This window comes from Rhipicephalus microplus, chromosome 1 (assembly GCF_043290135.1).
Source record: "Rhipicephalus microplus isolate Deutch F79 chromosome 1, USDA_Rmic, whole genome shotgun sequence".
Classification (NCBI taxonomy): Eukaryota; Metazoa; Arthropoda; class Arachnida; order Ixodida; family Ixodidae; genus Rhipicephalus; species Rhipicephalus microplus.
The window spans coordinates 249,335,009-249,361,105 of NC_134700.1; the positions used below are offsets into that span (position 1 = coordinate 249,335,009).

Here is a 26,097-nt window from a genome sequence, read left to right on the forward strand (position 1 = left end):
AATAAAAAGCAAGGAAAGTGCGTTAAACAGGTAAGTGAAAAAGAACAGGAAAGCAAAAACGGCCTATATATGGTATACCTGTCCGGCACTTCAGGTCGAAACTTCTCGAAGTTGCGTAAGTGCTTTGTCTTGCTCGTTTCCTCCCTGGCGACTTTTCTTATCTGTGATTTACACGTCGGCCCAAGGATCAAGGCATGTGGTTGCCATCCTCGACTTGCGCGTTGTTTTTACGTTTTTACTTCTTCTGACTGCAATCGTTGCTTGCGGTGGACTCCCGCTGGTGACAGGACTGGGCAGCGGCGGCAGCTCGGTCGCGTGGATTCCGGCGCTGCTCGCGTGGCCCAGTGGCACGCCGCGCGCCGTACTTCCCCTCGTCGTCGTCACCGGGTGCAAGTGTGATGCCGGCAAAAACAAGATGCCGCCCGGGAGCGCCGAACGGCGGAGCCCGACGGGAACTAGCCGACGCCGCCGCCCACGTGCCTCCGCGAAGAAAACAATGGCAGGTCTTTTCTTCCCCGTCAGAACTGGATAAGCAAGGACGCCAATCCGGTCCATTTGTCTTCCTTCTGGCGGCGGCGATACTTCTCCAGCCTCTTTGGGCGCTTTCCTAGTCGGCTGCGCGTGGCACGTGGGGGCTTGTGAGTCTCGTTGCGGGAAGCAAATCGAATGACCCTCACCTTTCTTTTCTCTCTTCTCCAATATTATCCTTGCTATATATTTTATTCACCATACCTCATTCCTGTGCCGACTTGTTGAGGTGTCCTCGTAAGGAGAGACAGTTAAGAGTCGGAACTTTTCTTCTGATATAACCACTTAGAGTCAGAGGGACATTATCATCCCCGCCGGCCTTGTATCCGAATGACCGTTTCACCTCCCGGGCATTTGCGGACGCAGTACGTGGACAGTACGGTTGGTGGTTGTCGTGTCGGTGGGCGGCAGTCGAGAATCGCTGAGTAGCTAGTAAGGAATGCACGAATTCGATTCCCTATATGAGAGGCCGCATTTCGACGAGCGTGAAATACCAAGAACGCCTGCGTACAGTGAAACATCCGTGATACGATCACGCCTCGTTCGAATTTCGGGGTGATACGATTTTTTTTGTGTGTGGTGACGACCAAGGCCCATTAACCTGCAAAGTAGTGGAGCGCGGTTGTTGCGAACCAATCTTTCACCTCGCGACGTTTTATAAGAATGTACATCACCATGCAGATACGAACAGGTGCTGCGCACGCTGGCGCGGAAGACGCGAGAATCACGTGCGTCAGCGGGATTCACCATCAGCAGCGCGTCGTAGCCTCCCAGATAGTGCGCGTGAATCTTTAAGGCCTTAATGCACCTTCGTGTGGCTTCGCGATTGGATCACAGATGTCATTGACGTCGTGTTTCCTTTTTTTTTACCTCTCTAACGCGTCGACGCGCGCTGTTGTGCTGGAAGTAGCGTCGTTGTACTTTGTTTACACACGTCGGCCATACCGCAGTCGGGCATCCTATGAAGGGAGAACGAAGACCGAAAGGAGAAGCGGACAACCTTGGCGAACGAGCTCGCAACGATAAGTCGTGTGATCTCTAGGGACATGTACATTAGCCAACTCTCCATTTTGCACGGGTGACTCCCGAATTTTCAGCAAAAAATCGAATTGTGCAGGCACGGCCATAAATTTCCCGAAAAGCCTTCCTAACAGTCCTGCAATAAAAATAATAAAAATACGGCAGCGGTTCTAAAATGTTTTGGACTTCATCTATCCCACGCAACGCGCTTCTTAAGTCACTTTCCGCAGTACTTTTCAGTCATGCAGAAAAACGTATTGAAATTGGGAAGGGGCTACTATCTGTCACGGGTCACAGCGCATCTGGTTCACGAAATACACACGCGCGCCCGCGTTATCTATATTTGCGAAAAAAAAGTATGATTGTTAAGTCTAAAAGCTCAAACTGGTAGTTATTCTGTTCATGACGTTGCTGCTGCCCTGAGAAACAATGAATAAAAATGTACGCCAACTTTTTTTTTATGCATCCTAATTTTTCGTGTTCTCGGGTGATAGGAATTTCGGATGATACAAATATTTTTGGTCACCTCGCGAGATTCGTGTCACCGATGTTTCACTACTTGGATTTAGAGGCACGTTAGAACGGCTGTAAAGAACAGGCTACTCAACAATTGACCACATTAATACTATCAATCAGGTAATAAACAAATGCTCAGAGTATAACCAACCACTATACATAGCCTTCATAGATTACGAGAAGGCGTTTGATTCAGTAGAAATATCAGCCGTCATGCAGACACTGCGGAATCAGGGCGTCGATGAAGTATATATAAACATTCAGGAAGAAATCTACAGGGGATCAACTGCCACCATAGTGCTTCATAAAGAAAGCAACAGAATACCAATCAAGAAGGGTGTAAGGCAGGGGGACACAATCTCCCCAATGCTATTTACCACGTGCTTACAGGAGGTTTTCAGAAGCCAAGAATGGGAACAGTTAGGGATAAGACTTAATGGAGAGTACCTTAGCAACCTGCGCTTCGCCGATGACATTGCATTGCAGAGTAACTCAGGGGACAAATTGCAACTCATGATTACGGAGTTAGACAAGGAGAGCAGAAAGGTGGGTCTCAAAATTAATCTGCAGAAAACGAAAGTAATGTACAACAACCTCGGAAAGGAGCAGCGCTTCGAGATAGGTAATAGTGCACTTGAAGTTGTAAAAGACTATGTCTACTTAGGGCAGGTAATAACCGCGGAGCCCAATCACGAGATTGAAGTAACTAGAAGAATAATTATGGGGTGGAACACATCTGGCAAGCACTCTCAAAATATGACAGGTAGATTGCCACTATCACTCAAGAGGAAGGTATATAACAGCTGTATCTTGCCGGTACTTAGCTACGGAGCAGAAACCTGGAGACTTACAAAGAGGGTTCAGCTTAAATTGAGGACGACGCAGTGAGCAATGGAAAGAAAAATGGTAGGTGTAACCTTAACAGACAAGAAGAGAGCAGAGTGGATTAGGGGACAAACGGGGGTTAAGGATATCATAGTTGAAATCAAGAAGAAGAAATGGACATGGGCCGGGCATGTAGCGCGTAGACAGGATAACCGCTGGTCATTAAGGGTAACTAACTGGATTCCCAAAGAAGGGAAGCGGGTTAGGGGGAGACAGAAGGTTAGGTGGGCAGATGAGATTAAGAAGTTTGCGGGTATAAATTGGCAGCAGCAAGCACATGACCGGGTTAACTGGCGGAACATGGGAGAGGCCTTTGTCCTGCAGTGGACGTAGTCAGGCTGATGATGATGATGATGATGATGATGATGGTGATGACGATGACGATGATGATGATGATGATGATGATGATGATACCCAGGTGGTTAAATTAATCCGGAATTTTCTACAACTCCGCAACTTATAATCGCATCGAGGTTATGGTACTTGAAACCCCAGCAATTATATTATACTCTAACAATTAGAAAGGAAACGTGATTTTTAATCCCTGCCGCTTCAGGCCGTAAAACCGTGGTAAGACGGTAAGTTGGGCCAGTTGGTTAGGATCCATCGTGAATTTTTCCTGTCCTGTATTTTTTCTGGTGTTGCACTGTAAGTAAGTTCACGTAAAACCGTGATTTTGTGAGAGACAGAGAGCTGGTAATTGAGGCTTAAACAATAGCAAACAGCTAGCTTCTAAACAAACCAAAAAATTTGTAAACATTTGGCAAATGTTTAATAAGTGAACAGGCAATGACGCCACGCCAAGATAGCCCCCACGGAAGCCATCTTGGCCTGGCATCATTGCCAGCGTGCAATCATTGATGCTGCAGAATTCCAAAAAACTGGAGGCATGTACAAATAATTGCTCCTAGTCCCAACATACACTGCTTAAAATTGTGTTCTTCAAGCAATAAACCTAAGCTATAAATATATTTATTTTATAATTAATTGTTATTCACTAGTAAATAATAATTACTTCATTAATTAGGTCTATAAAACAAGTAAGCCAATATTATTTGTCCCCCATGCTTTCCATGTACAAGTGTATGTTTCTTTTATTAGTTTAGTCATAGAGGAACGATGCGTTCTCAAACTACTCTTACAAGCCTTAACGTAATGCTGCTTAAAGCATTTTTACTCACATCCTTTCTCTGGATACGTTTGTGCGTGCATATCTGTATGGTTTACTCTACGTTCGTCGTTATAGACGAAATATGACATTGAGGCAAAACCTTGGCAAGACCACGGCAGGAGCTCACCAAGACTGTAGAACCTCGCCAAGACAGCTTTTTTTATTATTTTAGTTCAGCTGACATGCAACTTTCCTAGTGGGTGGTCATTGCTATATAAATCAATGTGCTGCTATATGACGCAGCGGGGCTTGGCACAGCGTCGCAGTTAAGGGACGATGGGAGTGAAAGAACACAGCAGATAGCTGAGCAGAAAAATTGAAGCACAGCGCAAAGGTAGCACCGCAACACCAAAACCTGAATGTGCGTTTATGAAACGAATCTCCATTCGTGCACTCCGTAACGCGGTGTCCCACTCCACGTACATGATACATGCATCTTTTGTTTCTGGTGACGTAAATATCCCGTGAAACTTTATTACCGTGATACCACATATCATCATATCGCCACTTAATGCATGCGACCGTGCATGTCGTGTCTCTGCTTAGTACGTTTTTGTGGTCGTGTTTGTGAAAAGGGCATCGCTATGCCACAGTCTTTATCGCACTCTCTTTGAAAACAGTCCGCAATGAGTACACAATTAGGAAAACGGCAGAAATTGTCAATCTCACGTGATCTGTGAGATAAGCATGACTCGCGAGGAATCGAACACGCCGGGGGTGGTTCGGTTTCTCAGCCGTTCTCTCCATTAAGTTCTTCCCCTCACGTTGGCGATGGGTTGCTACAAGTGACGCATCTGTCTGGTGTTGCGTACACTTCGTTTCAAAGATTCGCTTCTTCCGGAAGCATTTCCTCCGTGTTCGCGTAGCCAAATGTAACTGTCGACAAGCCGCAGGCATCGTCGATGACGCTGACTTGGTGGCTGCCAGATGAGTGCATGAATGTTAAACGCAACGGACACTGCCGAGGAAAATTCCTACACCGAGCCAAAAGCCCCTGATTGCCTCCGGTCCTTTCCACCCGCCAGCTATCACTTGATTTTTTTATGTTGTTGTTCTTATGCTTTTTTTTCTATGTCACATCTTGCCTCCGTCGAACGAGCACGTCTTCTCTGTCTTGTACCCGATGGTGATTGGATGCCACGGTGAATGATTAAGCGCGCCTATAGCAGAATCTGTTATTGAAGAAGACACGGGCCGCTCTGTTATCAGAGCATGTATACCTTTTGCAATGATGATGTTTACTGCTTGCTTTATTGATTAAGAAAAACAAAGGCGTGGCGATGTTTTCCATCTCGTTTCCGAGCGTCGTAAACAACAGTAAATTCACGGATGCTCTGCTTGCATGCCCAAATTACGGACACTATAGAGGTGACAGACCAGCACAGTCCTATCTAGCGTGGACATTCCTATCTGTTTTTTTTTTCTAGTACATGCGTGTATCATACAGCTAAATATAAGTATATTCCAGAAGCCAGTGAAGTGTAAAATACGATTATGGCTTAACATTTATAAAGACAAGCATATAATAAAGCCGTGGAAGGTATGGAACGTTAACTGTACTCTTCTAATATGCTGTAATAGTTGCGGTATAGGTGTGAAGAAAAAATAGTGGACGAAAAAGGAAATTTGCTGTTGGCAGGAGCGGAACCTATACGATCTTCGAATCTGTGACCCTATACTTTCCTTGGCTTCATTACCTGCTGGTTTACAACAAGGTTGTCCCAAACAGTGAAGCGAGCCTTCAAAAATCTTCTTCATTCGTTCGTGATTATGACTTTTTGTTGTTGTTGTTTGTGCTCACTCCCCGACGTGCCAGCAACCACTGCCACAAGCATCTTTGCAGCTGTTGTGTCAGTTGTCACGTGATTATAGAGGGCTGTTGCGAGCTTTAAGCTTGGTGGAGCCTATACGCGCCGCGGCGTCGCGACAATTAAGCACCTAAGTATGTCGATGGCGAATACCCCTGTTTACAAATATGGTATAGGTCTATAGAACATATATGGGTTCTTGGCCCTACCCACTTTCTGTGGCGCGCGTAGCTACCAAGTTTTCTGTTTGCGATGTGTTCCGTATAAGCTTACCCACGCAATCGCAGACAGAAAACCCGATGACTATATCTCACAGAAAGCGGGTATAGGGCCAAGAACGTCATTGCCGTGTCTCAAAGGATGCACTTCGAGAAATGATTGAGTAAAAAGGGTGTCTTTTTTTAAAACAATAATAGTGGTTTCTATTGCGTTCCTCTCTTTGCATTATCTCTGCCCGCCCGGCAGTTTCAGGTTACAAACGGCATGCGCGTTATCAGCGTGACAAGCATTCTTGATAGGAAAAGGGCCAGTGCCGAGTTTTGAAAAAAAAAATGAAGTGCAAGCAAGCCGAATGATAACTGCTGTGGAAGAAGGAGACACCCTTTTTACTAGATCATTATTTAGACTGTACCAGCCGACGGCTAGGGGCGACGGGAAATGCCTGGCGTGATTTACATATTCTTTAATGATGTTCTTTTTTTCTCAATCTGTGAACGAAGCGTACAAAAAAGCTGCGCCGGTTGGTTCATGTTCTACTTCGTTTTTGCTTTGAATCTTCGCCGGCTTTTCTTGCATCTATGTATGCCACAACGGCCTTACTTAGAGCCTAAGCAGCTGCACTGCTAAAACAAGGAGCTTGAAACCTGCGCGCTTCGAGAGTTCATGGACGCCATCCACGTCACCGACAGCAGTAACATACCACGGGCTATTTAAAAAAATTTTCGCCGTGTTCCTTGTAATGCCACGTCGCAGAGGCCCTCACGCTCAACTATACACCACTGTGCGTCCCCCCCCCCCCCCGTTTTTTTTTTTTTGAGCGAACGTTTTGTAAAAAAAAGAAACATTGGGCCGCCTGCAGGAGACTAAATTGAACCAAAGTCACGGTTGCAAATTCAATTGCGCACTGAAAGTCATTCATTTTTGCTGCGTTCTTGGAAACATGCAGGGGCGAATGAAAAAAAAAAATATCCCGACCAACCTTGAAGCGCCCTACTGTGGCGCCATTTTATGCTGTCTCGACTGCCCCGCGAGTTGTTTGTTTACTATGTACGACGTGTGTACGCACGCACGAGCTCATAAGCCTCAAGGACGCTCCATTTTATTAACGTGCACCACGGCGGCCGCTGAACTCGGTCGCAATCTTCTAAAGAGCTCCGCGACTGCGCTAGTACACGTCTTAGCGTGAGGCTATTCCCTCGCGCGAAAACGACCACCGCCTTTCATATATCCCCGCGACGCTTTTCTGGGAATTTCACTCCCACATGCATAAACCTTGTGTCTGTCAAAATGGCTGAAACACTTTTTTGTGTGTTGACTATTCAATGCGTAAAGTTTGTAAGGTTCAATGTCACGACAGCCCGAACAGGTCCTCCGGGTCTTCCAAGAACTGTCGATTGCATAAGAGAGATTGGCTTTTGCCGACGTCATAGCCTTTTTGGAAATGAATAAGCAGCCACCGTGGCTATATAGGTAATGTTCGCTTTCCCGATGCAAAAGCCGAAAAAAGCCATGCGCATTGAGTCAGACGTGCGTCAGGTAAAATACATATACTGGTCCCTACACTTGCAAAGTTTACTAAGCACCAAAGGTATTTATTTATATTGATCCGTTCCAGCGTGCGTGCGTTAACCGAGCATTGCGCGTTAACCTTCTAGAGCGCGAGAACCAATACAGCAATAAACTTTCAATTTTGTTGTTCAGCACTTGACCAACCTGTTGGGGTGTGCTCCGTGTTTTCGAATAAATAAAAAAATACGATATACACTCGCCAGTAAACGTTCTGAAAACTCCGATTTATTGAATAAGCGCCGCCCGCCGCGGTGGTCTAGTGGCTAAGGTACTCGGCTGCTGATCCGCAGGTCGCGGGATCGAATCCCGGCTGCGACGCGTCTGCATTTTCGATGGAGGCGAAAATGCTGTAGGCCCGTGTGCTCAGATTTGGGTGCACTCAGGTGGTCGAAACTTCCGGAGCTCTCCACTAAGGCGTCTCTCATAATCATATGGTGGTTTTAGGACGTTAAACCCCACATAAAAAAAAGAATAAGCGGCGATTTTAAAACGGCATTTTCAACGTACAGGGGGCACTTTCAAAGCTGACAATCATTGATGGAAAGGAGCACACCTCCATCAGTGGCAGCAACATTGTAAAGTATGCTTATGCCTATTAAAACCAGCTTTAATGTTGCAATACGAACAAACATACATTTACTGTAGCCAAGTATTTGTGCTGGTATGTGTTTGCGCGTTCCGAACTTATCTAAAATACACTTGTTCGCATGTTTTCGTGTTGAGATATCACTTCATGTAATATTTGGGAGTATGGAGAATAAAGATAATAATAGGGTCTTCATCTTTCATCAACAAAATGGGGAAGGCTGGGAGAAAAAGCTAAGAAGCAGCTAGACTAGATCCTGCCCCCCCCCCCCCCTCTAAAGTATACTTGAGTAAGTTTGCAGCAGTGCATCAAAATCCTTACGAACTTAGTAAATAAAGAAGTGAAATCAAAATATGAAGAAACAAGATTAGTAGCAACAACGCAACGCATATTCATTAAAATTAAAGTTAATAAAAAGGCATTGCGATTTGCGACAAATTGAAATTCAAAATTAAACACCGAATTTGAGATCATTGGATATTTGCGAGAAATAAACTCCGACAAGCGACTAACTTCCTCAAAAAAAAAAGGACCTCCGAAAAACATTTTCCGAAATTCAAGAAAAATAAACTCCGGAAACACGGAGTCCTATACCATAGAATATTTTAGGGATCGGTTTCGATAGCGCCATACTGGGTTGCGGCCTTGCCATTTAGTACCCCTTACAACTAAACGAACAGTGCTGCGGCGTGTAGACGCATGCGCAAGGATAGGATTGGGTTGGTGCCACCGTGCTCAGAAGTGACGTGTCAGCTTGATATGCCCCGCAAGAAAGCAAAGCGAGAAGAATGACTTCACACAGAGTGCACTTGCCAGTGCCACGGCTGTGTAACGTTGTGCTCTTAGTTTTCGTCCTCTGTGCATTCGCTTCTCGCTGCAAGCGCGGCTGTTTCTTTTTAGAAGCATGCACGTGTACCAGGATAGCGTTCCCGTCGAGCAGTGCCGAAAAGTGTTGTCTGAGTAGAGTGGAATGGTGAGCTATAGCTGACATTTCTCGTTCGCTTTTGAGAGATGTCCACAACTTCCCCCTCAGTCTTTCGTCTCGCGCGTCACCAACACTCGAGGAAGGCCACTCCATCGTTTAGTGGCTATGAACTTGGCGTTGTCAATCTATCGCAGGCCATATACAGGCACGCGAGTATCATGAGCGAAGTGCATACGGCCGCGTGAATCAACGAGAAGCCTCGTTTGCGAAACTGCGGATCTCGTGATGTCTCGCCAAGTCTTGCGCCCCGCTCTTTTGTCCACCTTAAAAGAGATAAATAAATATAACACCCAATTCACTTTTATGCTGGTTGATATGACAAAATGCAGTAAAGCAAGTCATTCGTGAATATCTTCAGTGCAAAAAATAAACGACATCAAGTGCACAATCTCATTGATAAAGCCCACCTCTTTCGCCCTGCTATCTTCATGCTTGAGGTTTGGTGCGTCTCCGGTTACCTTGAAGGTGTATCTGTTATAAATGGAAATGACAGTTTCGTTTAACCCTGCCCCCTTTTCAGGCTGCTTCACCTATTGTCGGAATAAAAACAATGCAGTGGACGGCGTAACGTCCTGCGCACTAGACGTAGTCGGAACTAATTCAAATATAGACGACTGTTTTACTAACAAAACAAATGGTTTAAAAATGTTTTTTTCTCTGCAGAACCTGGCACACAGCTATTTTCACGTCTCTAACTGCGTGGCATTGAGATTAGACATTCACGAATCAGAAGTTGTAGTTTATAAATTGTTAAACGTTCGTTCATTGTGACAGGTAGCAAATATTTCGAGTAGACGAGTTTCCACTGACTTACTGTGTCTGTGCACACGCGGATTAGAGGAAGGCGCAGCAGTGCGCGAGGAGAGACTCGCGCAGGAGGACTTTCGCGGATTCTCGCTGTGCTTTCATATTGCCGACTAATGCCCGTGAGCAAAAGTTGACGTTAAAGACCCTCCAGTCGAGCACACCCCCGGCCTTCCAAGCACCCAACCACTGGTAAGGGATATTAGCAGCCAGCTCAAGGTAAGTCATCAGAGGTAGCCAGGCTTCTTCCGAAGGCAAGTGCTTAATAGCCTCGGCAAAGTAGTTGGATGTGATGCGCCCACTCAGCGCCGCGTAGAACAAGTCATCGACGAGTACAGCTCTTTGAATAGGTGTGAACGCGCTGGGGTCCTCGTTGAGCTGATTTGTGATGAGCGACATGTCCAGCGGGGTGTACAACACGCGGAAGTAGCCGATGCCGTCACTGTTAACAAGGATCCAGTCCTTGGAAGAGGTAGGAGGAATCTGGAGCGTCTGAGAAATATTAGTCATCCAGGACACAAAACTAGGCTCCTGCGTACCACCCCTCCGGGCAGTAACCGTCATGGGCAACGCGTTGCGAGAAGGGTAAGAAAAACGCGATAGGTCACGGAATGTCTCCTGCAGCAGTGCAAGATACGTCGCGTTGGTGCGACGCATTGTAACAAGCGGGTAGACTGGATCTGAAAGCCACGTCGACAGGTTTCGGAATAGTGCACAGCTGGAATCAAGAGTCCGCAGCACGTCGCTGCTGCTGGCCGCCTTGTACTGGAATGACTTGAGGAATCGCGTGGTGCCGTTTGTAAAAACGGCGGAGGTGATGACGCTTTCGAACATTCGCAGGATACCTACTGACTTCCAGACAATCGCGTTCACGTGTTCTGGCAGTGCTTGGAGAACGAACTTGATTGGTTTCGGCTCCCTGTAGGAACTTTTAGAGGTGAGCACACGGAGAGCAATGAGCTCATCGATACCCCAGGTGGGGAATAGAATTCCAAGGACTTTGAAGGAGTAGTACACGGACAATGTGACACAGAGCCAGCGATCGCTGTCGTCCGGAAAGGCAACGACGACACCGAACCACATGGAGATGACGTGACCGACGAGCGGCACGACGCAGCTTGATTTCTTTTTCGTAAACTCAGCAGTCAGTGAGCAGACCCGTTCTCTGGCCTCGACGATCACTACGCACCATTTTGTCGACGCGGGTTTGTCCAACGTCGTGACGGCGATTACTCGAAGCTTCTCGCACGGCAGTTTCACTCCCATCTCCTTTTCAGCGACGGCCACAATTCTATCGGCAAGATCTGCCAGGGCTGGGAGCGCCGGAGACCACAAGGTCACCCTACCTTGAGTGACACTGCTAAGGTTGGTCACCACTAGCGCCAGTTGGTCAGGCGAGATTCTGACGGTTCTCTGGAAGGTACACAACACGCGGTCGCCCACGCCTTTGCAACTGCTTTCGTGTGCCGACGAGATGGCAACGAAGGATTTTGGCCGAAGCACTCGTACTTCGAAAGTAGCCCTGTGACTGGGCGAATCGAAGCACGGAAACAGCCGGCGAGCGCTTCTCAGCTTGGCGAATGTCCAAGCTCTCACGATTTCGGATGGGTTGTCGGCGTCCGAATAGCTGTCAATCAAAAGCGAGATATCATCTCCTTCCTTATTCATAATACCACTGAAGTCGATGGTTATGTTATAACGGCTTTCGTGAAGCAGCCTCCCAGTGGTCGACCTCAACTCGAGCCGGCCAGTGTCCTCATTTGTGAAAAAAGCGACGTCGATATTGTTACCGCTGTCATCTCGCAGGACGGCCTTTTTGATAAGTAAGTTCCTTGAGTGCATGGTGATCAAAGACGTGTCACGTAAGCACTCCACCATGAGGTTCACTTCACCGGTAAAATATTGGCGATGGAAATTCGGCGTGATTTGTAGATCATAGTGAATCGGACGAACGGCCAAGTCCGAGAACAGCGTGGCGCCCCGAAGCCTACTGTGTCCCATCCTGGGACTTGTTGGGAAAGCTAATAAGACGATGGCTAGAACCACCAGTGGAACGACTATGGCGCAAGCCACGCACTTGACAGCGTTCCACGCTTTTGCTCCGACCGTAGCCCGCTGGCGGTCAAATAAACTCGACTTTGAGGAATGTGAAATATCGTTCCTGTTATAGCTCACAGTGGCCATTTCTTTCTCCAACGACAGAGGGTAGCCCCACGATGCTATAATTTGCATTGTGAGCATTAATACATTATGTGCTTTCATTTTGTTTCCTTGTCTTCTTTAAAATTTTTCTCGGTCTTATTATTGTTCCAAACGAAATTCCTTTATATTTGGCTCCTTGAGTTCGCAAAACAAAGCACAAAAAGTAATATATTTGATGATGGTGACGATGATGATTATGATGATGATGTCTTCACTATGATGGCGCTCACCCTCGAAGGGACATGGGCCAAGAACCGCGAGGAAGGAGTTTTTCTCACCCACGACCCAAACAAATACCGGTATATCGCTGCAGTACAGTATTGATAACTCTTTGCTTATGACTTCATGCACCCTGTGGCTATGATTTAACTTTCGAGGTAATAGGTAACGGAATGCTCCTTACTGTTTTGCTTGCTTATTTGCTCTAGTTCTTTTGGCACAAAATCAGTGGTGCTTTAGTGATCAGTTCATCAACCAGCCAGCTTACCCCTTAAGTTTAGCACCATTTTATAAACAACAACCACAAATAGGCTTATGTACAAAATGTTCATTAAATATTTTTATGATCTATAGAGTTGTTAGGACATTTTCATCGCCATTATCATCATTATGACCTATCCTCGTTGGTACGAAAAAGGAATGTAGCAACTGTGTTGTACTAGATTACTATCAATAGCAGCAATAACCAAGTTCTTCTTGATAAGGTCGGCTGTCAGTAAAACTTATTTTTTATATCTTTCTTGCCGCAGGCGGTAAGCCGAATGGAAACAGCTTTATTAATTTTTTAATGATATGTGTGTGAAATCACCTCCGTATCTCCAGTACGATACAACTGCATGCTGGAAGGGAATGAGGAATGTCTAATTTGTCACGTTTTCTTTAACTTACTGATGAATTTTCACTTTCCAGCATTCTGTTTACAGCTGTAATCTTGCATTTTATTCCCACGACCAATAATCTTTATAGATATGTGTTACGACGAATAGAGCCATTATGAAACGCCTTCTTTGAGTGGCTGAAGACGAAGAAGTGTTTAAGACCATTCATCTGGCTTTTTGCATGCCACCGAATTACGAGTTCTACTTTACTCTACTTATCAGCACACAACGACAACTAGCAGGTGACATCTGGTGCGATGCTTGAGCCACTGGAAGACGACGTGACTGGCGAAATCATGTCGGAGCAACGATGCTACTCATGCTCCTGCATGGAACATGACTCCCGCGACTCACGCCCTCGCCGATACTTCTGCGAAGGCACCGACTTGATTCTGCCATGTGCATTCGGCCTCATAGGCATCGCCACCTCCACGGCATTCATCGTATTCGTGCTTCTCCACATACTTACCCGCATGAAAGCACAGACACTCAATGCACACAGCCGCGCCTCGCAGCTTGAGTTTGTCGCTCAGCACTACGATATCCGCCTCGAGACAGACCTGACGTCCACCTTCTCCGGTGACCTGTCCCTGCACATAACCTGTCACCACGCTACTCATCTCGTCACACTTTTTTCAAGGAACCTCACGCTCAGCGAAGTAAGCGTGCGACCGCGCGTGGGCCACGCTAGGGAATCAGAGACAGCTGAACTGGTCGGTTCGCAATCGCCTTTCACGACCTTCAAGCTGAAGTGGAATCTACAGCCTTCGGCGGATTACCTGCTGTCCACACGCTTTTCTGGAAGCCTTCACCACGGAGATCACCGGAAGTGGCCGCCCGGAATGTACCGCGAAGCGGGTGACTCGTACACAACGGTCACCTCGTACGTCGACCAGCTGCACGATGCCGCTTTCTTTCCGACCGTGCAGAGCGTCATGCTGAAGTCTACGTTCAGCTTGTCCGTGCTTAAACCAAATGCCAGTGTCGCGGTGCTCTCAAGCTGGGATCTCTTAAAGGACACCCAAGCACTCGACGGACAGACATATGCCGTCTTTCAGAAGACACCTCCGATCTCGGTCAATCAGGTCGCCGTAGCCGTCACCACACTGCCCAAGGCAACTGATGGCTTCACTACGCTCCACGCTCACATGGTAAACATGCCGCGGCTTCAGCACCTCCTCGAATTCTGCACCAACGTCGTCGAGATGGCGGCGGAGGCCACTGGAATATCTTTTCCAAACAAGGGACTGGACGTTCTGGCTCTCCATAGGTTTCCTCGCGCGTGTCGCTCCACCTGGAAACTCGTCGTCGTGAGAGCCGGTACGTTCAAGACGAATGCCGCCGGAGGACTCCACACGAACCTTGGCCGGCCTTACCTGCGCTTGACCATAGAACTATTGAGCACGTGGTTCGGGAACATGGTCACCGTAGGGCCGTGGCTGGACAGGGGTCTTGCCGTCCTTTACGCCATCAAAGTTCTTAAGCTCGCCAAACCTCAGTGGCTCCTGGACGACATACTTCACTTGTATCGATTCATCACGCTGTCCAGCGTGGACCTCGGTCCGACGCATGAGAAAGTGTTATACGACTACGAGCTACCAATCGCTGCAGTCTCCCTCCTAGCCATGTTTCGTTTCGCTGTCGGCCAGGACAGCTTCAAAGTGGCCACCACCGATTTTCTCAAAAAGACAGGGCGTGATGATGTTGCAGAACAAGAGTTTTGGGACAGCTTGAAGGCTTCCAGTTCAATGGAAGATATAGCTAACTATACGTCCGTGTGGAGACAGCACTCGGGTTATCCGCTCCTGAAGGTCGTACGAGAAGACGCCGAAACAATTCACGTCATGCAGGAGCCGTTCTTCTGTTCGAGCTGTCACGATTCGAGGAGTCGAATGCAGGCCCCGCAACAGTCAATGCCAGCAACAATATGGCCAATACCTATTACACTTTCCTACGCTAGCGAGCCACAGAAGATCGACGTGACGGCTGTTGTGTGGATGGTTACTCCAGAGGTAACGTTGAAGGCTCCCAACGCTCATTTCGACGACTGGGTGCTGCTAAATGTGGGCAACGAGGGCCTCTACCGCGTCGACTACGATGACTCCAACTGGAGCCATCTCATACGTCAGTTGCAGAACGACAGCTCAGTCATACCCGTGGCGAACAGAGCACAAATTATCGATAATCTCTTCCATCTGGCTCTCGCTGGCTATAGGCAAGTATAATGCATTCTTTCTAAGTAATCTAAATTAGGCTATGCTTCGTTCAGTAACGCACTTAGGCCGATAAAAAATATGATCACCGTGTCAAGATATGAGATACCTTATACCTCACCCCGTCAGTTCATTTGTACAAAAGAGAATTAACTATTCGTAGAGAGGATAGCAAAGGAAAAAGCTGCCTACCTGCAACTGGCTTTGCCCCACCACTCTCTTGGAACAAATGTAGCAACGCGCGGTACACAAATAGAGTAGCATGCAATTAAATAACCGTACTACAAAAAAAAACACTCGAAATGCCATGTGTACAATATTTCTAACTAGATGATTGCGTGCGTTGTCATTGAGTTATTTTCTAATAGAATACACTACGATTTATTCTGTTGCCCTTCCACAACCGACAGTTCAGTAATCAGATCATTTAAATTTCACGCATTTATAAGCGGTGAATCGTTGAATTGAATTCAATTAAATGTATTTTTTTTACCAGTCAAGAGGGCGGCGAGGACTAAATGTTTGTGAGCTGATCAAAGGTCCCCGCCCCCACATACATTCGGACAACGGTTAGAATTCTTTGAAGCATATCATTCTCATACTATAGAACTAAAGGGACAATGAAGACGTTTTTAATTCGGGAAATTATTGAAAAATTGTTGTCAATGACTTCTCACAACATGCCTGCGAATGTTTTTTGGCGATTTTCTATTAAACAACCGTGCTATAAGCGAGCAAACTTTGGACGAAGGAACGCCCCTCAGAGTGCGCGAAGCGCATGGGAGTACTATATAGTTTCCTATAAAAAATTGGGCGACCTTTAATGGACACTAACAGCAAATGTCAAGTCAACGTTGATGGTTGAAATAGCGGTCCCGAAACCATGTAGTGCTTCTTCTGGGCCAAGAAAGTGCTTATTTTGAAATCGAAGCACGCTTTAGCGGTCCGCATCGCGTTAGAGCACTTCAAATTACCCGCCTGATAGCGGTCTTTCTCACGTCACTGTTGCCATGCTTCAACGTTGACCGCCTTTACCAGCGTGGCCGCTGACCGTAGCAGAAGCTGAGCGAAAGTGGTGGAAGCCACAGTAGCAGCAATTGCCACTGAATAATTGTCTGCTTGCTTGGTTCGACAAGGCCCCACTAATTGGCATTACCTGTCCAGCCTAACCAGGCGAAAACGGGACCACTTTTAAACCACTCGCGCTATTTCCCATCGTAACGTCAGGTGGTTCTAAATGTGGCGCATTTCTTTGGTTACTACAAGCATTTTTGGCCTCTATCTATCTATCTATCTATCTATCTATCTATCTATCTATCTATCTATCTATCTATCTATCTATCTATCTATCTATCTATCTAGCCACTTACGTCTGGGTGCTCACGAGATCACCCATTTAGCTTGGCGTGTACCAAAATTAGTATTGGAGGGTAAGATGACTTGACGGTTACTCCCGAGGTAACGTTGAAGGCTCCCAACGCTCATTTCTACGATTGGTTGCTGCTAAATGTGGGCAACGAGGGTCTCTACCGTGTCAATTACGATGACTCCAACTGGAGCCACCTCATACGTCAGTTGCAGAACGACAGCTCAATCATACCCGTGGCGAACAGGAATACATATTTTAGCGCAGCTCGAAGCACATGTCATCTGTGGCCAAGAGCAGCACTCATGTGACTTCTTTTTCTGACATTATCACACTGCCTGACTCATTGCACAGTACTTTTTACCCGTGTGATACTGGTTGCGTCAACGACGCTGCACTTTGAGCAGTGAAATTCTCGAATAGTTGACGTTGTCGCACGAAGTGCGCGTGCAGCGCAGACCATGCCAATACGCAGCTAAAAGCGAGTGGCAGTGCTGCTGTTCTTTATCGGATTTAACATTCATGCCTGAGTGTATCATTTCTATCAATTCACTAGAGTGAAATCAAGCACAAAGAGCGCTACATACAGATCGTCGGTAGTAATCAAACGCAAACAAAGTGATGAGCTTCTTCGGGCATTGTTGTATTGGGTAAACTACGCAACGCTAAGGGCGTAAATGTTGGCGCACCCACGACATTTACGACAATTACAGGTAGAACCGTTTCGATAAAACCAATGGACAAAGCAGTTTCGCTTTTCACTTTCCGCTAGTCTGGGTATCTGCGGACGCCGGCATAGTGTAGATTCCTTTGTAGCCCAAGTATTAGTTTTGGCTTATTTTTAGGGGCGAAGCTCCTTGGGGTGTGGGCTTGTCCGCCACCGCGTCGTCGTAGCCCCCGCTACTACTCGGAGCACCTACTATATGGCATTATGGCACTCGTACCTTTAGTGCTCGGATTTAGTGCTCGGAGGGAGCGGAGCAAACTGAGCGCGCCGCATACCTTGTTTTTATCCGTTCTCGCCAGCGCAACGGAAAAACAAGCAACAAAATTCAGCATCGCTGATTGGTTCCAGCAGCTTTGCAACCGCAGTCGCGCGACTGAAAGCAGTCGCTTTGCGACCAGTCGCAAATGGTCGCGCGACCGCTACTAGTCGCCGGTGTGCACCAGCCTTAACAGCCGCTTGCCAACCGACGAGATGCTGAAAGATACGAAACGTAGTTTCCTTGAAAGCAATGATCAACCCATCGTTAAAAAAGAAAAAAAAAACGTGCCGTACCGAAGAATTCGATACGTGGTCGTAAGCTACCAAACGGACGTTTCATACGCGATACGACACTACTGATGCGACTGCCACTTGAACGTGGCTTTATACGTACCAGTTCATGTTTCCGACGTGGCTGAAGGCTGCCGGTTGGGGCATGCTTTCCTGTGCCGCATCATCAGCACTGGCAGCATTTTCAGTTATTGCTCTTAGAATGGCGACCGGTTCGAACATTCACGGATATGCAGTGTACTCGTTGTGACTGGCAAAGCTCGCCGTAACAGCGACTGCACGCCTACTTCTGCATAAAAAGATGCAAAACTGACAACACGGCATCGCCTCCAGGCATGCGCCGTCAGTTGTCTTCGCGATACCATCGTTGATGTCACAGAGCTTCGACCAATCACAGGCGGCGGCGAGACTCGCAGTGCCTCCCGAAGGGCCTGTTGCTCGTTTTCGGCAAATTAAAGTTATCTACGTTGGTTTTTGCAAATTTTCGATGTTTCAGTTTGCCGCACCGAATGAACGCGAGACCGAAATCTCGTTTTTTTTTTATGTGCTTCAGTGCACAATGACATGGTTTAGACTGACAAACTGTACTAGGGGAACTTCAATCTCATATATTAAACTATCGTAAGTAGATTAGCGGAGAAAATCAAGGTTGAAGTTTCATCTTTAAACTTCGCGCCGAAATCTCCGTATGTGACGTCAGAAACATCAAAATGTATGTTTCGTATAGCACCAACAGATGACAATGCACTTCATTTTTATCGGTGAGATGCTACGTAGGACCCAGTGGGCTCCTTCAAATCTATAACGTCACGGCGTTTGGTGCGGGAATATCGGCTAGAAGAGCAAGGGTACGGGCCAGTTGGTTGTGCATAGCGTAAACTTTTGCGCGCCACAATGACAAAAGTTTACAGTATGCGCGGAGCTATCAATCAAGGGGGTGTCTCCACCCGCATTTTCTTTTCGCGTGTTCCCTCGCTTATAGCAAGTGTCGTGTCGCGGTTTGAGCGATGCTTTCGGATTATGAAATTTTACTTTACTAATACGCGAAATATCGTTTTGCTCTTTAGTGCCCCTTCAAGTGGTACTCTAAATTGACAGTCCGCCGCGGTGGTGTGGCGGGTATAGTGCTCGGATGTTGACCCGGAAGTCGCGGGTTCGATGCCGGCCGCCGCGGTCGCATCTCGGTGGAAGCGAAATGCATGGAGGGCCGCGTACTGTGCGAGGTCAATACACGTTAAAGAACGTCAGCTAGTCGAAACTTCCCTCCATTACGTCACACGTTGTTTATCATATCGCGGTTTCGGCGCGTAAATCGCCAGATATTATTGAGGCGATAACCTTACATTTGTCATCAAACGCGAAATTTGACCGTCGGCTTCGGCGCCCTGCGCTCCTCGCTATATCGCGGACGAGTGGTGCAAAAAAAAAACGCCAAGATATGACGTCGCGATGACGTCACTTAGCGACCATATTTATGACGTCTTACGTCATGAAGTCACAGTGACATCACGTGCTGAACTTCACAACATGACGTCATTGAGAAGTCGTTAGTCGGAAGGGAAAAAGCACTCTTCCCTGCAACCCGCAGAAGCAAGGCTCAGCGCCATGGAAAGAGGCTTCAAGCACTCGTCATCACCTTGAGCACCTTCCACGTTTTGTTGTTACTCCCGCACATTATTTCTTCATTGAACGCGGCTAATCTTCGGTGAGATCGCGAGTGTGCGCATGGGCACGTGGCGGTCTCCCGCGGCGGGCGCAGTGACTATGCAGCTCGCTATGCTGACATGCAGCCATTAGCCATTTCCGCATATAACATCGTTTCTAGAGAGGAGGGGGAGCGACTTTAGCTGATTTTTGAGAATTGTAATTTTCAGGCCTGACTCGCGTGTTCTAGGGAGCCTCGAATGCCACGCTGAAGTGTTGCAGGGTCCCCTTAAAGGCTTTCGCCTTAAGCTGTCCATTCTTAATATACCATGTAAGACCGACTATATGCTTCTGCACTTCATTTCAGGACTTTCGAGATGTTCTTCGCGTCGCTAGCGTACCTGGAGAAAGAACGCGACACGCTTCCCTGGACGCACTTCGTTCGGCTCGCGCGGGCCTTACCCCACGACGCCGTGGCGAACCGCTCTGAATGGTCGGCGCTGAACCGGCGCATATGCAAGGGGATCGTGTCGGATCTCGGCACAGCCGCCAAAGAGCCGGCGATGCCGCTTGCCCGAAGCGACTTCAAGTACGACGTGTTGCAGTACTGCTGCCAGTTTGGACACGAGAAATGCCCCGCGCTGTTCTTCATGCGTCGTCACAACCCTTATCAAAAGACGGACGACGGGGTCTTCCTCGGGACATATCGCTGACCGCACGGACGCAGTTTCGTTCCTTCCCGACACAGCTTATCTGAACGCTATGACTATCTTCGGAGGTGTACTCGATCGTTATACTACTACGATGTTAAATGCGGTGTTCTTACCGTTCACTATATAAGTTGCATTGGAGATTAGCGAGAACCGTAATCACCTTATTGTGGTATATTGGACATCGAAGTTCTTATTACGGAATGCCGAGAAAACAAATTAAGAGCATCATTTCTTGTTCTCCCATACTGAAAGAACTTTATTAAACGTATGTGTGCCACTGAATATACCACTGGTGACCGCTTGTCCACTAAAAATTAGGAAGGCAGCAGTGGTCCCAGCAAACTCGTATGTGCCACGGGAATCGGCGTGGCCCATCGGAAAACTACCCTCATAAGCGGGTATGCATAGAAATTACGTAAATCCCACTGCACGTAACATCAAAAAAAAAGAGGCAAAGTTGCTCCTTGAAAAGAGGAAGACGATTCTGAAAACTAATGTGGCTGAAAGTTGTTGCTAGGTTGCTTCTAGTTCATTGCAATATCCTTTATCTACATTATGCTAGATTGATCCTCGACGCACGCAAGACACTACACGGGCACGAAGCACGATCGTCCTTGGCGTATAGGCCCGTAGCCAGGGAGAGTGCCCTAGACCCCCCCCCCCCCCCCTCAAAATCTAATGGAGGAGGAGGGGGGAGGTCCCAAAAACAAGATGATGATATGTTGGGTTTAACGTCCCAAAACCACCATATGATTATGAGAGACGCCGTAGTGGAGGGCTCCGGAAATTTCGACCACCTGGGGTTCTTTAACGTGCGCCCAAATCTGGGCACACGGGCCTACAACATTTCCGCCTCCATCGGAAATGCAGCCGCCGCAGCCGGGATTCGAACCCGCGACCTGCGGGTCAGCAGCCGAGTGCCTTAGCCACTAGACCACCGCGGCGGGGCTCCCAAAAACAAGCAATGAGAAAAGGTATTGTCAAGGTGTTCAGCTTCGGGTTCTTCCCGCAGGTGCCACTGCCTTTTGCTTTTCCCGTTTCCTGTTTCTTCGGCTTGCCGCCAGCGCTTCGCAGCAATTTGTTGGGCTGTCTTCTACCTTTTTAGTGGAAGGCATGGGCGTCGGCAGGGGGGTGCAAAAGAAACATTTGCCCCCCCCCCCCCCCTTCCGGAAGACACACTAGCACTTACCCCCCACCAAAGCTACACCAGCACTACTCCCCCTTCCACAACTAAGATAACTATCACACAGGAAGGTGCGCGTGCGTGTGGGTGTGTGTGAAAATGATGTACGCGTCTAAAAACTACCGATCTTCTGAAACGCGGTGGAAGACACTCTTCATAACCTACACATGCGTGCGTGCGCACGAACACACATACACGTACACACAAAGCAACGCAGGCGTTGCACAAACCGTGGCAGGGGCGTAGCCAGAAATTCGTCCTCATCACAGTCATCAGCGGCGCTTCCAGTAATGGCACGCACGCTCTGACGAGCAATGCATTAATCCCCGAAGGTCGCGTCATAATATTCCACATTGGCGAGCGTTGATAAAAGACGTTTCAAGTGAAGTATGCAAGGAAGAAAGATAAAAAGTGTATACGCGTGATAAAAGCAAATGTCAATCGTGTCAACGAAACAAGCAGATATCCCCTTCAGGCGCAGCGTCCACATTTGTGGACGCCAACTTCACAGCTCAATATCTCGAAATTTACTTTGAATCTCGCGCGCAACCAGTGCTCTCTCTATCACTACATTGGTCTCTTCGTTTTGGCTGCACCGGCTGAACCAGTTCAAAGGGTGCAGCACCTTCGTCCTCGTTTTGCCGGAGCAGCGCGCGCCCTCTGTCGCACCCTCTGCACTGGCTCCCTCGTTTTGTCTAGGTGTAAGCCTAGTTCCTGACGAGTTCTGTACCGGCGTGCACGCACTCCAAAGCAGGTGCAGAGTAGTGCAGCATGGCGGGCGTCCCCCCAAGGCCAGAGCAGACGACGTTGCAAATAGTTGTTCAGGGCGTTCAAAAGGAAGCTAAGGCACTTCACAATCCCGACGGGTCATTTATGACGGACGCCAACGGTTACGTCTATGAGGCATCAGGTAAGTCAGGCTGCATGCATTGCCAAAAAACGTGGTTAGCGGCCAGGAGTCGTAGTCGGTCAGCAAACAGCCTCGTAGCATTGCTTATGCTATGTCGGTATTTTTAATCTTGGTTTTCGCCCTTGCAGACGGCAAGCGCGTTACGTTGCGGTTCATGGCAGGGAATCGTGAAAATGACCCCCCTCCGGCACAACCGCCGACGCCTTCTCCTGCCTGCGACGGCGACGTTGACAGCGATGGGGCTTTAGCCGCATTTCCAGCAGCAGCCGCGTCGGCTGAAGATGTGGAAGAGCTTTGGAGCGCCCGAAAAACAAGGTTCTTCATCGCCAAATACTCGGAAATGAAGGACTTGGTGGGAAAAACCAGGGCACTTCGGTATGTCATCCTATGTCCAAAATTATTTGCAGCTTTTTATTATTCCGTTTCACTCTAGGCAAGCACCAACAAGATAAGGGCGCATGAAGTTCACAATGGCGATGGTTATTGTTGCCTACATTTTACTGCCAGCAATTTACATTTTACTGCCCCCCCCCACTGAAAAAAAATTTTGGCTATGCGCCTGACTGTGACATATACGTTTACATATACACACAAACAGTATGTATAGTCACGCACATATATACACAACGAAGGCATTCGTAATGTTTCATTAAGTCAAGTGATCTTCAAAAACAGCGACGGTGCTTTTGTGTTGGGCATTGCACAACCGCTGTCTTGCCGAAAAGGTGCAGCACCTCCAAGCTCAAGCCATGTTGCAAGTGTAGTGCTGCCTTGAGAATTTGCACTAGAGGGAATTGCATGTTGTTATTCTGAGGCACATCTCTAGCAAGTCTCGCCCTGCAGTCCTTGTGTCTTCACTGTCTGTCCGCATTTCTCTCGCACTGCCACTTTTCAAGATGGTGCAGCTCATTGTTAAAAGAGATATGCTTCTTGACACGTGCTACCCTATCTTTGAACCTAGACTGCGCCGTCGTGTCAGCAAACAAGGTTGCGCAGCTGCATGTTTTACAATGCAAAGACAGGTTAGAATATGGCTGTCTCCTTAGTGAAGCTTTATGATCCAAAAGAGTGATTTACACAATGTTCAACTTCTCCAACATAATGCTTCCCGCACAAAAAGAACGTTCGCAGTTATCAGAAGTGTGTGAATAGTGAATTTCGGAACCTAATCAAGTAAGAGTCAAATAGTAATGGCACCAAATAGAATACAAATAGTAATTGAATACTGTTTGAATAGTAAGTAGACCATTTTCAAAACAGCCTTAGAACAGAACATTTTATTTGAAACAAATAGTCACAAACTTTCGACAAAGGCCATTACAGTCAGTTTGAATCTACTCAAAATACCACAATTACGAAAACTAAGGTAATCTCGTATGCAGCAGGAACTAGAATATTCGTAACATTTTGTAATTGTAGGTTCAACTACGGCATTGACTAGCGTTATCAACGTGAGACTTTGTCACCTCACTTTAAATAAAATTGGGACACAAAAACAAAACAATTTACAACCAAACATTGCAGATACAACTAAATATGTAACGGAGCAGATCAACCCGTCATCACAACATGGCCTGCGCACTAAAAGCGGATAACAATGGGCGTTGAAATTTACATCTGCAAGAACAATTTACGCAAACGCAAAACTTGTATCTGTTGCTAGTCGTGAAGCTGCAAGCACTCGTAGTTCCCACCTTTGGTTATTACAAGACGAAGACAGGAGCTGATAAATGCGATACAGCTAAAGTGCAGTAAAAATTGAGCAAGAATGGAGCTTTCAGAAGCGCATTCATTCGACAATCAATATAGTGTAGGTAGTCTTGCAAAAGCTTGGGCTGCGTACAGGTCACATTAGGGATTGAAAGAATGACTTGTAGCTGTTTCGTTGTTTTGGGGTTCTCCCGCCAGTGCCGATTATTAAAAGAATATTTGTTACTTAGAATATGTGCAATTCGATTCGACTTAGGAACCGAATACAGTGCTGTTTGATTCATTATCCAAAATTTTCGAATAATCGAACATCCCTAGCAATTATCCCTGAAAGCTACACATATGAAGTACTAAGGAAAGGTTCATGTGCTACTGCAAGACTTGGGTCACGTTACGTCGCTTCCTTCTTTCCTACTAACTGTGCTTTGCTTTTTTGTTTAGCACAAGAAGGCTTCTGTGGAAGAAGTTGGCTGAGGCCATCAATACGGAGTTCTTGTGCAACGTGACTGCCACACAAGTGGAAAACAAATGGAAGTCGCTGGACAGAGCATATAAAAAGTCAAAAAAAGACAACAATTCTTCAGGTCACCACCGTGTGAACTGTGAATATGAAGAGTAAGTTACGATTGTGTCTTCATATCTTCAGTGATTCTCATAGTGTCTATTACAGAGAGCTGGCAGAAGTCTTGGAAAAAGAACATAGTGTAAATCCAAGGCTGCTCTTGGAGCCTGGAAAAACAATCCTGCCTAGTGCAAGTCCAGAGTAAGTAAAAATTACTTAATTTGTGCTGTAGCCTGGAAATGACATGGCACCTGTACAATTACTTTCAACAGCACCAGCATCACTGAAGCACCTCAAGATGCAGCAGTCCCAGTCGAGTGCAACACAGCATCCAAAGTTCGGAGCAGCACAACGCCAAAAAGGAAGCGCCAGAGTAGGTCCCAAGTCACGCCGCTCTTGGAGGCATTAGAAAAAATGCAAGCTTCGAGAGCTAAGCAAGAGGAGGCAGCAGTGAAACAACTGGAGGAAAGAAAAAAATGGGAAGAGGCAAAGGCAAAGCGGCATGATGAGCGCATGCAGCGATTCGATCGGTTGATCGACGTACTCTCAAATAAGGACGGGTTATAATATGGGCAATAAACTTTTATAACACTAGCAGTGTCTACTCCATCTAATTTGTTAAAAAAAAACATTGCTTCTAGACGCGGCACCCCACTTCGCAAAACATTTGCACACTGAATAAATCGCGAAGCAAAGATGAACTTCTAGCACTGTTCCTTTGCAATGAACTCTCGCAGAGACTGACTGTAGCCTGGCAGACTGCAATCAAAATCTCCTTCACTTTCATCATTGCCCACATCTTCTTCTTGGGGAAGCGTTGCAAGTTCCTCAAGGAAGTCCCTTTCATCGTTGCACATGTTGTGTAGCACACACGCAGCCATAACTATATAGCAGCACTGTTGCACACTTTTTGCATCAACAAGGTAGAGCCTCCTAAAACGCTGTTTAAGCAGGCCGAAGGTGTTCTCAATAAGCACTCGTTGTTGACTGTGTCGTTTATTGAAGCTCTTTTTCCACGTAGGAAAAGAACTTCCATTGTCCTTGAATGGGGTCATGAGCCATGGCATCAGTGGATATGCACTGTCACCCAGTATATAATTGTCTTCACATTCCTGAATTGCGCGTGCAAAGAAGGGGCTCTCCCTCAGGACACGGGCGTCGTGAACCGAACCTGGAAACCCAATAAACACGTTCAGCAACTTGTTCCTGTCGTCGCAGATTCCTTGCAGGATTATCGAAGGCCACTTTTTCCGGTTGAAGTAAGACTGCGTAGATTCGCTTGGAGTGAGTATCCCGATGTGTGATCCATCGATACAGCCGATGGTGTTTCTTGGGCCCTTGCCTTTACT

General features: G+C 47.1%; 3 protein-coding genes across 4 annotated transcripts; 2 read left to right on the forward strand and 1 right to left on the reverse strand.

Annotated features, from left to right (window-relative positions):
• Positions 1 to 10,088: 10,088 nt before the first annotated feature.
• Positions 10,089 to 12,595, reverse strand: LOC119164395 (glutamyl aminopeptidase). The gene has a single exon (XM_037416578.2). It carries the CDS (start codon positions 12,351 to 12,353, stop codon positions 10,122 to 10,124), a length of 2,232 nt encoding a protein of 743 aa, XP_037272475.2. The 5' UTR covers positions 12,354 to 12,595; the 3' UTR covers positions 10,089 to 10,121.
• A 1,013-nt stretch (positions 12,596 to 13,608) lies between these two features.
• LOC119164400 (thyrotropin-releasing hormone-degrading ectoenzyme) lies at positions 13,609 to 20,937 on the forward strand. The gene is made up of 2 exons (XM_075868408.1): positions 13,609 to 15,386; positions 20,005 to 20,937. The coding sequence occupies exons 1-2, from the start codon at positions 13,645 to 13,647 to the stop codon at positions 20,381 to 20,383; spliced, it is 2,121 nt and encodes a 706-aa protein (XP_075724523.1). The 5' UTR covers positions 13,609 to 13,644; the 3' UTR covers positions 20,384 to 20,937.
• Positions 20,938 to 21,848: 911 nt separating this feature from the next.
• On the forward strand, positions 21,849 to 25,386 carry LOC142814294 (uncharacterized). 2 transcript variants are annotated; one of them, XR_012894904.1, is made up of 4 exons: positions 21,849 to 22,476; positions 22,605 to 22,851; positions 24,628 to 24,949; positions 25,021 to 25,318. XR_012894904.1 is itself a non-coding variant. In XM_075892888.1 (3 exons), exons 1-3 carry the CDS (start codon positions 22,338 to 22,340, stop codon positions 24,803 to 24,805), a joined length of 564 nt encoding a protein of 187 aa, XP_075749003.1. In that variant the 5' UTR covers positions 21,849 to 22,337; the 3' UTR covers positions 24,806 to 25,386. The 2 variants fall into 2 exon arrangements, 1 of the variants encoding a protein (XP_075749003.1); XM_075892888.1 differs by having other exon boundaries at positions 24,628 to 25,386.
• Positions 25,387 to 26,097: the final 711 nt, after the last annotated feature.